At 35.5% G+C, this 13,337-nt stretch overlaps 1 protein-coding gene across 1 annotated transcript in view; it reads right to left on the bottom strand.

Moving 5' to 3' along the window:
• ADAMTS6 (ADAM metallopeptidase with thrombospondin type 1 motif 6) overlaps positions 1-13,337 on the bottom strand; it is a 135,369-nt gene that overhangs the window by 108,175 nt on the left and 13,857 nt on the right. Inside the window, exons 4-6 of the mRNA XM_054284174.1 lie at positions 13,117-13,331; positions 12,529-12,612; positions 11,888-12,033 (exon numbers count right to left, since the gene is read on the bottom strand). Of these exons, the coding sequence (XP_054140149.1) occupies positions 11,888-12,033; positions 12,529-12,612; positions 13,117-13,331 (445 nt within the window). The remainder of the gene's footprint in view (positions 1-11,887; positions 12,034-12,528; positions 12,613-13,116; positions 13,332-13,337) is intronic.

Here is a 13,337-nt window from a genome sequence, read left to right as displayed (position 1 = left end):
TAGTCACTGATATTTATAGTCAGCAATATACAATTCTATATGGCCTCCTGCAATTCAAGCAGTGTTGACCGGAGGACTTGACACTGAAGACTGAGAAAAAATTAATTGAGTACTTTGGCCTTCTCCATATCCCAGGTAACCAAGTCTCCTGCTTCCTTCTGGAGAGAACTCACATTTTCCCAAGTTTTCCTTTTATCTTTGACATACTGAGAGAAGCTTCCCTTGTTGCCTTTGACAGCCCTCAGCAAGTTTCATTTTATCAGAGCTTTAGCTTTCCTAATCTGATCCCTGCCTGCTCACACAATCTCTCTGAATTCCTCGCAGGCTGTTTTTCCCTGCTTCCACCCTCTGCAAGCTTACATTTTTGTGTCTGAATTTGTCCAGAAACTCCTTGTTGATCTTTGAAGGCCTCCTGGCATTTCTGTCTGACTTCTTCTTTGTTAGGATGCATTGCCTCTGACCTAGAGGAGATGACACTTGAATATAAACCAGATTTCTTGGACCCCGCTTCTCTGTGCAAGTCTTTATCCCACAGTACTCTACCACTGTGCTGTCCCTTCAACAGCTCTCTTAGTGGCTGAAGTCTCCATGAAGACCAGTGCTCAGGAACATAAAGCTGCTCCTATCTGTCTATAGAGGGCCTCACCTACCTGGTCTTCCTGTTCAGACCCTCCAGTATAATGTCACCTGCCCTCCCTTAAATCCTAATCTGTAAACTCACAGTTGGCTCGCCACAGATGATCAGGCAGAGCTCTGTGCATTCTGTGTCTGGTCACTGACACAGAAGGCAACACCCTCTGCTTGTCTCCTCTTTGTGAAACAGCCTCATCATTCCATTCCAGCACTCAGTCAAAGGAGTCATCCCACAACATCTCTGTGACACTGGTAAGACCACAGCCCTGCAAGCATGCACAGGACTCGGTTTTGTTTACTCTTCATGCTACTTGTGTTAGCACAGAAGTACTTAAAATGGGTTCTTGGTGAAGGATGAAGCCAATTTACTGGCTTGAGCAGCTGGAATTCCTTCATGCTGCTCTTCACATGTTCTCCTCCTGACCTCTGGTCTCTCTCCAAACTCTAGGCATGTCTTGCTGGCCCTGGGATCAAACTGGTAGGAGTGGAATGAATTGACATTTCTTTCCTCCAGCAACTTTTACCTAAAGCCCTCTTCACCAGCCTGGCAAGTCTATGACTGAAGATGCTCTTCTCCTTCTCTGACAGATCAACCCCATCAGCCCACATGAGAGCAGGTGCCATGGACTGCTTCAATGCAGACTTGAAATACTATATATAGTGCATATTAATAGTTTAAATTAGAAGTATCTAGAATTTGGCATAAGTGCATGTTTGGGTGTTTAATGAGTGACTAGTGATTTAAGAATGACACTCGATTATGCAGTATTAGAAGAGATTTTTTAATTCACAGTGTTGATAATATTGTTATTGCGAGCCCCCATTAGACTGATGAGAAGCCATACAGCAAGGAAAGGACAAATCAGAAGGTCAAAGATTTACAAGTCTAGAAATCAGTAAGAGTTACAGCATTAAAAAACCCAAAAATTGTTGCAACAATGGAGCTTATTCCCACTTAGAATACTCCCACTGCCACAATTTCATTTGCTGATAATAGGTCAATGTGGCAGCAATAAAAGTGAACTGAAAAAAATAATGGTAGGAGGAACTAGAATATAGTGTATGAAAGAGTAAATCTACACCAGACTTCCTAGTCATTACAATCGCACATGTAATTCTTTACAGTTTGCCAGACCACTGCTTTTTCCCAGGCTGTGACAATATAAATTGTTTTGACCAGAATTTAAGTTAGTTCTCAGCATTATCCCAGTCTTCATATTCCAGCAACCGTATTTTCCAGAGTTAACTTTATATAGTAAAGACAGTATAGCATGTGTCTTACACTTAGTTCATACAGTAGTGACTATAAAACATGTATCTTTAGAAAAGTAGAAATGCCAGTCAAGGAAATAACTGAGAATGCATATTCACAAATAACTGGGAATGCAGTTATTTGTGAATTTTTAACATAGGCAGTAATTTAATTCTGAATATACCATATGTAAACAAATGCGGTTTCTTATTTTCTGTATCAAATTTCTCATTCATTCAAATATTTGTATTTGAGCTGAAAACAAAAGACTTTGATTTTATATGAGTTTATAGAAAAAAAAATCTCTTGTTTAGCAAATCTGATTTCAAAATCAACTTCAGTACCAATTAGCCTGCACATGTGGTTAGTCCAGCATAGCAAATACAAAATATACAAGTATATAATTTTAACTGCAGATTTTTACTTTACTTCCACCATCCAGGTCTGTGTCAGAATTTTAATAGCTATTAAAGTTACATTTCATCATACACTAAGAAAGTGAAACAGAAGAGTTACAATTGCAAATAAATTCAATTTATTTCTTTACTTGAGATGACTCTGTAATATCCTGCTCCTGCCTATTCACACCTGTTCTTTGAAAATAACTACAAAATCTCCAGACACTTCCCTTGAAGTGTCACTTCTTTGCTGCAGATTCACTGAGAGCAAGCAAGCAAGGGAAAAATAATCACCAAAAAACCCACTGTAAGTAGTGGTAATCACTTTGGAAAGTACACTTAACACATTGAATATACTTAAAAATTAGATGGGAAGTTTATAAAAGCCATTAATTTAATACAGAAATGGGTAGCTCTTTAGAGAAAATACCATACCTAATTTAAAAAAGGTTGAGACACTCATGCACATTACTTCATTATTCCACTGCAATGTTTTTCAGAAAGTTTTAAGCAGCATGGAACAGACAGTGCTCAGTTTAGGTTTTACTTCACTATTTGCATAATTAAAATGAAATAGCCATAAACTCAAACTGAAATCTTATCCAGATCCTACTAAAATAATGGTCATGCTGCAAGTGATCTCAAAGCATAAAGAATCATGCCCTCGATTAGAAAGATTGGAGTAAATTATCAAAAACTAGAGAGTAGTGAATACTAAAATTAAATAGATACGATGTTGCCACTAGAAGAATGAATTTACAACCAATGTCCTAATTAAAACCACATTTTTTATGTACTCATACATAACCAATCTAATCAAAGGTAGCTGTAAAGTTGAGCTAAATAGTCCAGACTCATGTTTAAAATGTGAAGAAAACATGAAATTGTAATACATAGATATTCATGTGCGGCAAGAGACAGAATTTATGCAACAGATCAAAATCCAAAACTGGTCAAAATCCAGGGAATAAACTGGCCTAATATGTTTTCCTGGATTGTTAAGAATGAGAAAAAAAAATACTCAAATACTGGCAAATGTATTATTCTGCCAGTCATTGTAGGTTATGAAAATAATAACTCCCCAAGAGAAGGGAAAAACATAGAAGAAGGTAAGTATTCTACTTGGACTACTAAGAAAACTTAAAAATGAGATGTTTTTAAACAAGTGTATGTACTTTATTAAAAAAAAAAAAGCAAAATACAACATTTGAAACTGCTAGAAAGGCCTTTGTCAGATATCTGGCCAAGCAGTAACTGAGTGTTCTAGCAGATATCCCAAACTATTACCACCAAACATTTCCTGGAAAAACTATAATTTGAATAGTTTTATGACCCTTTGTGCAACTCAGAAGGTGAATGCCTGGATGAAAAAAAAGGGGGGGGAGGGGAATAGGCATAAAAAGGTATTTTTCACTGGTTTTTTTTCTTTCTCTGGTAAGTCTAGTGTACAAATGGAAACATTTATTTATAAACTACAGAAAGCACTAACATACCATTACTATCAACAGCACATGTAGTTTGGTATTTTATAGGTTTATCCTGATGCATTATTAATTGCCAAAAGTTTCACTGCCACATTTAGAGGAAGACTTTAACTGGGACAGTTATGAGTTGCATTGCTCATCATGTGTGCTGGTAGATATTCTCAAATCTTCCAATTCAGAAAATCACCAGGTGTCTAACCAGCTCCCCTCAGTGAGCACATCTAAAGATAAATTTGTGGGATTACACCCAAAATTTCTGTCTCTCCTATTTCAGTTGAGATAGGAGAACATTATTTTTATTAAGTATTTTTATTTGGTACCATTTATTTTAATCAATCTAACAACAACAACCAAAAAAAAAAAAAAGAGCTTTCAGACTTCAAGTCCGAGCATGAAAATCTGAGCTTAACTCCATGACATTGGTCACTTTTCTGGATTTGGTATTAAATAAAGCACAGTTTGAACACATTTTGTCCATCTGGAATGGATTAGGCAAACTCTGGGTGTACCTTATACCTTTTCCATCCTTTCACCCTCACAGACTAAAATTTTATGAACTAAATTAGAATACACATCTTGTAACTAACCAGCTGTACACTAAGAGTCAACTAATGGCATCAGAAATTAAAAACAACAGCCTTTTTATTAATTAGAAAACATTCCACTCACACGTTGTGCTTGTTAATTAGCTGCAAATAACCTGCTGGTTGACATTTGCCATGCAATAAGCAGTTTTTCAGATTCACATTCTAGCTACTTTATTGTTCCACATGAGCTCCCTCAAATCCCACAGAGTCTATTTGATTCCCTTCAGCTGCAAAATCTAGGAATAAAGTTTAAAGATAAATTTACCCCCATCTACCCCTCAAAAAAATCCAACCAATTAACCAACCAAACAAAAAAGCACTCATAAAAAAAATTCTCAGCCATGAGTGGACACCTGAACAATATTTCCAAACTTATCCTAAGAAACATGAGATGGGGGAATAAAAAAACCCACCCAACATGTTTATAACTGCCACAGAAAGAGGAATTACATAACATGCCAAGGGATTTCATCAATTTCCAACTACTTCCTATATTCTTCTATTGCCTGTTTTATCTACTGATTTCTATCATGTCACAGCCTACAGATTCTCACCTCACAAAAAGACAGAAATGGGTAATAGAGCATTCTTCACTGAGGTCTTTGAGTAGGTTTCCCCCTCACACAGAATACACAATGCTTGCAATCGTGGAACCTGGCTCTAGACCCAGGTTTACCTAAAGTGAATCATCTACACACTAGAACACAGTTGTTATGCCACGTCTCAGTCACAATTTCTCTTTTATCAATCTCTCATCGTTCCAAAGAACATGCCTTAGCAGAGATAGCAAAGACCCCCAACATGTTTTTGACACGGAAGTAAGAATATAAAAGCTATGACAGTGGTGCCATATCTAGCAACATGACTGAATCAAGTGGTCAATAGCAGGTCTTTAAAATGGAGTGTAAGGAATGCATCCTGTATAGAAACCCTGGAATAAACATTCCTACGTGAAGCACTGTACACAACATAAAATGCCTCACTTTCCTCAGTCTGCTGAGCAAAGCCCTTGAAGACTTCAATTTTGTTTGGGGTTTTTCCCCAAATACATCGTTTTAAATATGCAAATACATTTTTTCCTCTTAGACTCCTTCAATTCCCTGTAAACAAAGATACATGGGAATTTAGTACTACTATTTGGAAGCTGGGTCCTTACATTTTATATATCTGCAGAGACAGACACTAGGGGCAATATATGCCTCTCTGCTTTTCAAACCTCTGCCTCAATCTTACACATGGTCACAAGAAAACCAAGTCAATGGACGCTGTTATGATTTTTGCGCAAAAATCAAATCAGGAAACATATTCTCCTGTCAGGGGCTTAAATTCAACTCAATGAACTCCAGTAGAAAAAGCTAAAAGGTTACACAAAAAACAAGGACGAAAACTGCCTAATGAACTTCAGAGTCAAGTAAGTAAGAAACAAGAACAGAATTAGTGCTTGAAATTGGAGCTCTTCTTACAAACAGAGGAACTAGCCACAGGATGAGGATCCAAGACAAGGCTACATGAGAACAGAAATGCTTTGGATCTACAGATTTATTGGACAAAGCTAGGACATTGTGCTCATGGAGTATATAAGAGTACCTTGTATAAAAGAGGAATCTTGCAACAACTTAAGAAGCCCAGAAGAAAAGTGGAAAATGCCTCAGAAAAGAAGCATAACAATCTTGGACCTGCAGGAGTAAAGGAATGTGCAGAGTCCTGGCTGGTTGGCCTTATCAAATGCCTTTACTAGTACAGAACCTGAGGGGGCAATGCTACTTACTATTACACAACAAAAATATACTACTAACCTAAAGGTTTGCAACTGACATGCAAAAGGAAAAGAGTATCCATTAAACAAATTTTCTTTTAGAACTGTTATCTGGCCCATGCAACTACAAAACCATCCCTGGCTGCCTAAAAACTCTAATGTTATTAAAGGCATGATTGTGGTCAGCTTTATACAGGTATGCAAAATGAAACAAGAAATATTTTGTTCCTCTTGAGTATCTACAGCAATGTCAGAAACATTTCTGTTCTTAGATTATGAACCACAAGAATTACAAGGGTTTAGGATTGCTGCCATTTAAATAAACTTTCTGTATCCTAAGAAAAACTGGCAGCACTGGGCTGCACATTGGTTGCATCTCACAGACAAATGGAAGTGCCCTTTACCCATAAGGACACATGAATGAGCAATCAACTGATTGAAGCATCATGAAATTAATCTTATGCATATACAATAAACATAAACCAGCTCTGTAAAATTCTCTCCTTGAAACACTTAAAAAATCCACCATGTAATAATGCTAATGCCTCCCATATGGGCTTCAATAGTGTTGCTAGAGATATGCTGCATACTCATACTGGTGTTAATGCCAATAGCAGCCATATCACACTGCTTAGCAATACACCTACTTAACTAGTTACAAGTACCCAGCAAAAATACAACTGCCTATTAAGAGAGAGCTCATTTACTGTCTCACAATATTAACATATACAAACCCACTGAGGACCCAGACAAATAGAAAAAATATACCATCTGGGATACTGAGCATTTTTACTCTCATCAGTACAACCTGCAAATCGAGGTGTATTTGACTTAATCAATTATCAAAATTTATATTATATCAATTATTAGCTTACATCAAAATAAAAACAGCTACAGCTGTCATTCTTTATTCAATCAAATAAGGATCCTTCCAACAGAGCGTATCAGTTCAGTGGAGCTGTGGAATTAATTGTTGCTAAAGCAGTAAACCACTTGAGAACTTAGGTCAAGTGGATTTCAATCCAAGTAAAAGATTTTTGTATTTCATGGTATTTTAAGTCAAGAATTTCAGAAGGTGTATCTACATAAAACCACACAGGTTTACAGTCTTTAAATTAAGTCTAGTAAGTTTTCTGCAAGAAATGTTTCCATAAAAGCGCCCTAGCTGCAAAGAGATCTCAATGCTTTTGTCAAGCATAGTGAATTTGTTTTCCTTTTAAAACATAAAACAAATTCATGGTGTGTGAACTACTAACAGTAGGTGACATTTCATTCAGCAATTATTGAGAAGTACTGTTTCCATAAGTGACTGAGGTTTCAAATGTTTCTCTGTTTAAAACAATTGCATCTCACAGACTAGAGTCTGTCCCTTTAGAGATACACACCTCAAATTCCCCCCAAAACCTTCCTTTCTATGGTACATCCGGTACATGTTTTTACTTGATCTACTAGCACACCAGGAGGCAAAGTAATCTTCCATCTCAGCAGCAAAACACTCCATTGCTGCAATGTTTAGAGAGTCAGCCAAACATCGTTTGGATAAACAACTACTTAGTACCTGGACAAATCAAATTAACCCTCTTGAGCTATAGAGAAATGTAGCACTGGAGAACACTTCCAGCGTAAAGGAAAAACAAAATTTAAAAAATTTTTCACCTTCTCAATACTGTTGCAGAGTGTAAACTAGAATCCAGCCTTCTGGCCATGCAGGTACACAGGAAAAGGAATGGTTCTGTTCACAATATTTGGTTAACAAAGGCATTCTTAAGGAATGCCACAATTCCTACTTCATGATCTTTAAGATCAAGAGAAGGAAGCAACTAATCAAAATGGAAGGAAGCTTAGTTCAAAAATATAAATAAAAATAAAGTAATAGCTGTACACTATAGCTTTTAAGTTTTGTGGGTTTGCAATTTATGGAGACCCTATTTCTTAAAGAGTTTCTGAAGAAACAAAAAGAGGAAGCAGCTTACCAAGGAAGGCCCAAAAAACAAATCACCAAACAAGAACTAACTTCAAAAAGGCAAATTGATACCTCTACACTGGGGTGGGGTGCACAAGCTTCAAAATTTACACTGGCTTTTAAAATTAACTATCTGACATTGTGCTAAAAAGCAAGATTATCATAATGCAAGAATGCATTATCAAGATGCAAGAATACAGAAACCAAATGCAAGAGCTCTATCTTTATCAAAGGACTTGAGATTAGACATCCATTCAAGTTTTTCTCCTATTTTTATTATTTTGTAGTACAAAATAATTTTAAGGATTCACTAGGTTTATCTAAAATCTTCATGAAAAAAAAGGCGACATTGTCTTAACAGCATTACACCAATTATCAACCTCATAGTTCAAGTCTGTGTGCTTAGTATTTCACTTCCACCGGCCTCCAAGAACCCAACTTGGACAATTTCAGCAGAAAACATTGAATTCTGACACCTAAATATATTCTCTTACAGGAAAAATCTAGGTGATATACAATATAAGGTCTTACTTAGACCAGCCTCTGGCCTGTGTTTTTTTAATTAGCAAACAAGAAGTTTTCTGCAAATTCCCTACCCACTTAGCAGACTGCAGGGTGGCTGCAGCACCACAACCCATAGATCAGGCACACCAAACACAGGCAGGCTCTTGTCCAAAGACTGGTGGCTTAGTAGGCCTGGCAACGCCTCTGTGGGACTTAAGAGATCAGTTTGACATACCTCCACTCTAGTGAGGCTACCTGGTTTTAGCACACAGCTTATTTAGCATACAAAAGTCTTTCTGCATTGGTCAAGCAGATACTCCTAGAGAATGTGCTGCCTTAATACTGTTTTTCCCGAATCAGACCATGACATCTTTAAAAGCAACATGAAGGGACATCAAAGAAAAGGTGAAGTGCTGTCTTAATTTACATGGTTGAAAAGAATGACTCATTTTCTTAAATCCTCTGCCCCACATTTCAGATAAAGATTGCTGTAGTTGCAAACTTAAATACTTAGATAGGACTCAGTAATATTTTCAAATGCATCAATACTTACTAAAAAATCTGGTTGTAATCAACACGAAACTATTCATAATGTTGAATTGAAACTTTCCTACTTTCCATAAAGTAGAAGTACACACAATGAGCAAAAAATTGATTCCAGTGTCAAAGTCAATAAAAATGTAATTACTCCATACAAAGCAGAGCATCATCAGTTGGACAAATTCAGGAAACTGCTTTCAAAATACTAGTGGAGTGGCTAATAAGTATTCTAATTTTTGTGGTAGTATAGGCTCAAATTCCTTTGGATAGACGTGATCATTAAAGACCTTTCCAGTATATTATGATTTTAAAGAACCATAGCCATATCCTTTTCTTTCTCATATAATGTCTTAAATCTGGTTTACCAAGTGAAAGATAGACAAGAGAATGAAAACAAGTGTATCAACATTTCAGCAATTCATTTAGAATTATTAAAGTAGTGGATTACATGTTACTATGAATATAAATTTGTCCTTACTTATTCCAACCCCAAAAAGAACTATTGATTCTTCACATAACCTGATTCATTTTATTAATAACAGCTGGGATAGCTAGCAGTTTTCAGTAAAAGCTGGATTTATCCACTCAAATTGATTAGTGCAGCCCTTGCGATTATATTAGGGAATCACAATTATTATACTACTATATAATATATTACTATATAATTACTATATATTACTATATAATATAAATAAATATCATTTACTATATTATATGCTATATACTACTATATACTATATATTATTTACTATATTATATAAATAAATTATTATAAGAATTTTGGTGTGAAAGCATTTATAACTGAACTTTATAAAGGTAGGTATTACTAGCCTGCAGACACAACACTGAGGCACTTCACTGATTTAAAATATAGGTATATTCTTGGAGGTGTAAACTTCTTAGAAGAAAACTAGGAAGTTATAAAATTCTTACACCCCTTTTAAAAGACAGCATACACCTGCTACATACTTAGATAATTATAGCCCCCATAACGAAGAACTATAAAAAGTCCTCCATATTTATTGGTTTTTGATGAAAAAACATAATTTTGAATAGCTATTACTCACATTCTCTCAAAACTTGCTCCTTTTACACTTAGAGGCTTGCAAGTTAACACTGGCTTAAGTTTTTGTCTGGAAACACAGATCTATTCGGAACTACACTAGGAACATCCCACTGGAACACTCTACCGCATCAGGGAAGCCAGTACAGAATACAGAGTAATCAAACACATAAAAGCACAGCTGCAAAAGACAACAACTGTGATTTGTAATGCCAGAAAACCACCAACAAAGTGTCAGGTTAGTCAGCTGTAGCAGTAAAAATACAGAGTTGCCAATACAACTTATCCATATCTACATTAAAGAGCTTCAACTGACACAACAATACCACCCAAGGATTACCCTTTTTCATTTGTCTAAATTATACCAGTGAAAGTCTCACGTGCAGCAAAGCTGTGATCACATATTCTGGTTCAAAAGTCCTAGTGAAGGTATTACTTATAGGCACAAAACCGATCATTAAAAAAAAGCCTCTGTGAAAAATTAAGACCCTAGAATGCAACTATTTTCTTTTTCATTGCATTTGATTTATTTGTATCAGAGTTTAATCTTTTTTTTACACTTCTTGAAATCTAAAAGCTTTCTGAATTACTCTAGCATTTAATCACTCTAATTTTTACTATGTACTATTTAGGATCATAAGTAATTATATTGTAATCATATGTATTATATTATACACAATTAATACAAAATACATGCAAGTGATTCACTAGGTTCTATTTCCTCTGAAAAATAAAAAGATTTGTGCATTATGCACAACAAAACCAGGAAAAACACCACCTCCCTCAGAAAAAAAAACAACTTCCACAAATGCTATGCAAAATTATACAAAAGATACATTATTTTAATCATTATTTCAATTTTTCTGCAGTGAATGCAGAAAAAAAAATAGGTTACATACAAAGCAGTACAGAATTTGTCCTGGAAAGCAGAAATCACAATTAAAAGACCCTAATCAAAATAAGAACATATGAACCTGCTGCTACTTAAACAAAACAAAAAAGAATAAATAGTATCCTTAAATAACAATGAGACTTATCTTCTATTAAAGTACAGTTGCCTACACCAACTGTAGGTTGCCTACACCAACTGTGAGCCTTTATCAGGATCACAGGATTACAGTGCAGGTTATGTTGAATTTATCAGAGTAACGGAAATAGAAGCAAACAAATAGGCACATATGCAGGCTTTGAAACTACCTATAAAAATTGTCAGTTCTCATCTTAACTAAACATAATAAATCAAACCAGCTACAAAGCAGAGTCTCATATTGCTGGAATCTGCAAGAACCTGTTTTCAGAGAAATACTATTACACCAGTTGAAGTTCTGGCTTGAAATTCTTACAAAAACACTTTACATGGTTAACAATACATTTTTCATTCTCTTTTTTTCTCTGCGATCTTATGAATTCTTTTCAATTATTAAAGTATAAAATGTTCAATAGGATTCATCTTTTCTACTGTAATACTTTGTATTGGCAATTATGAAGTGAAAATAACAGCAGAAGCAAGTGATTTGCAGATCTTACTTTTCCAAATTCTTAATCTAAACTTTAATAATCTATTTAAGACAACCCATCCATTAATTTTCCTCCTTTAAAGGTTACCTACCAAATATATTATTTTGCAACTAGCCTCTAGACATATATATGCTAAGAACAAGAAAGCTACAAGAAATAAAATAAACACAATACTTATAATGACCATACCTAGTAATAAGAACCGCATTATCATGGTGGGCAATCCCATTTTCTGGAATGGTGTTTCCATCACTTTGGTGGGAGAGAATGGATTTCTGCCACTTACAGAAGCTATCGAGGGACTTGTCTGCATGGTGGTTTATCTCCAAGTTTGGCTGCAATACAACATGCATACCAGAAATGTTCCAAACAAATTACTAAGGTCAGTTGTTAAGCCTTTTGAAAACTAAAATGGGACTATAATTAGAAGCAGTGGTTTCTAGGAATAAAATCTTCTTGCCAAATTTTATTTCTGTAAAATCTGACCCCCAAGTTCAGCTGTGTGTTACTGAACCATCATTCTTTCTGCTCCAACTTTAATAATCATTTTGTCAATACAGAAAAAAATAAATCAAAATACAAATCTAAAAATAAAATTGGCATCCCCGAAGCTGTAATAATAGTCACCTGAAGTAAGAATACATATATTTGAGATGATACGTGAGGAATATTCCTTTCAACTGCTTCATCTTGATTAAAGCAGTGAAAAATTACATGATAGGTTTTGAACTCAGAGGCAGCCACTTCAATCTATAATTAAATAACTCTACATTCTATAATAACATAACTTGTATTTCACAAGGTATAAAGCTTAGCACAATAGCTCTTACCTGATCTTCAGTGAGGACAATCAAACGTGTCACTATAATATTCACAACGTTTCCTAGACTGGAATCACGATAAAGTTTGGCAACCTGACCTCCAGAAAATAAGAAAAGGCACAAAGTCAGACAAGAAACACTACTTGCTTCCTAAATGGTTAAAAATTAGCCCAATTTCCTCATGTAGTTCCATAATGTAAAGCACATCACCTAAATATAAGTTATTAGACCCAAATATAAGACCCAAAGAAAATGACCATTCTGTTATTGAGTCACGTTTTTCAATTGAACTGTTTATACCTTGTTTCATAATTCATCCAGCACAATGAGCATTTAGTGTCGATATAAGCAGAATAGAACTGTGTAATCTGAATGTAATTATTTGAATTCAAAATTAAAGACAACAATTTAAAAGTGATCACAACACACTTCTTGACATTTTCCCAAAATGCCAAGATTTCCAGTATTTAAACTATTCATTTCTGCAAGCTAGTACTTATATTAAAGCATCATTCATGGCAATAAATACACTTGTCAGGTCCATTGTCATTTCAGTACAGAGGCATTGATACGAACACAGAGAAGGATGAAACTTACAATATTCATTACACTCAAAATGTAGTGTTCAATGTCTTTGCGACCATGGTATCCCACCATCATTTTGTCTGCTACTACCAGCGTTTCCACAAACCGTTCAAGGCTCACAGATCTCTTCTGTCGACTGTGACTACTTCCTGTGCCATTGACGGGACGTGAAGCTGGAAAAGCAGATGCATCATTCATCCACCAAGGTTTGCCACTTCTTGTGAGGTCTTCTA

Source organism: Melozone crissalis, unplaced genomic scaffold (genome assembly GCF_028551555.1).
Source record: "Melozone crissalis strain CALT ecotype California unplaced genomic scaffold, PUWL_Pcris_2 ptg000005l_1, whole genome shotgun sequence".
Lineage (NCBI taxonomy): Eukaryota > Metazoa > Chordata > Aves > Passeriformes > Passerellidae > Melozone > Melozone crissalis.
The sequence above is the reverse complement of the archived record's forward strand: the minus strand, read 5'-3'. Positions and strand labels throughout refer to the sequence as shown.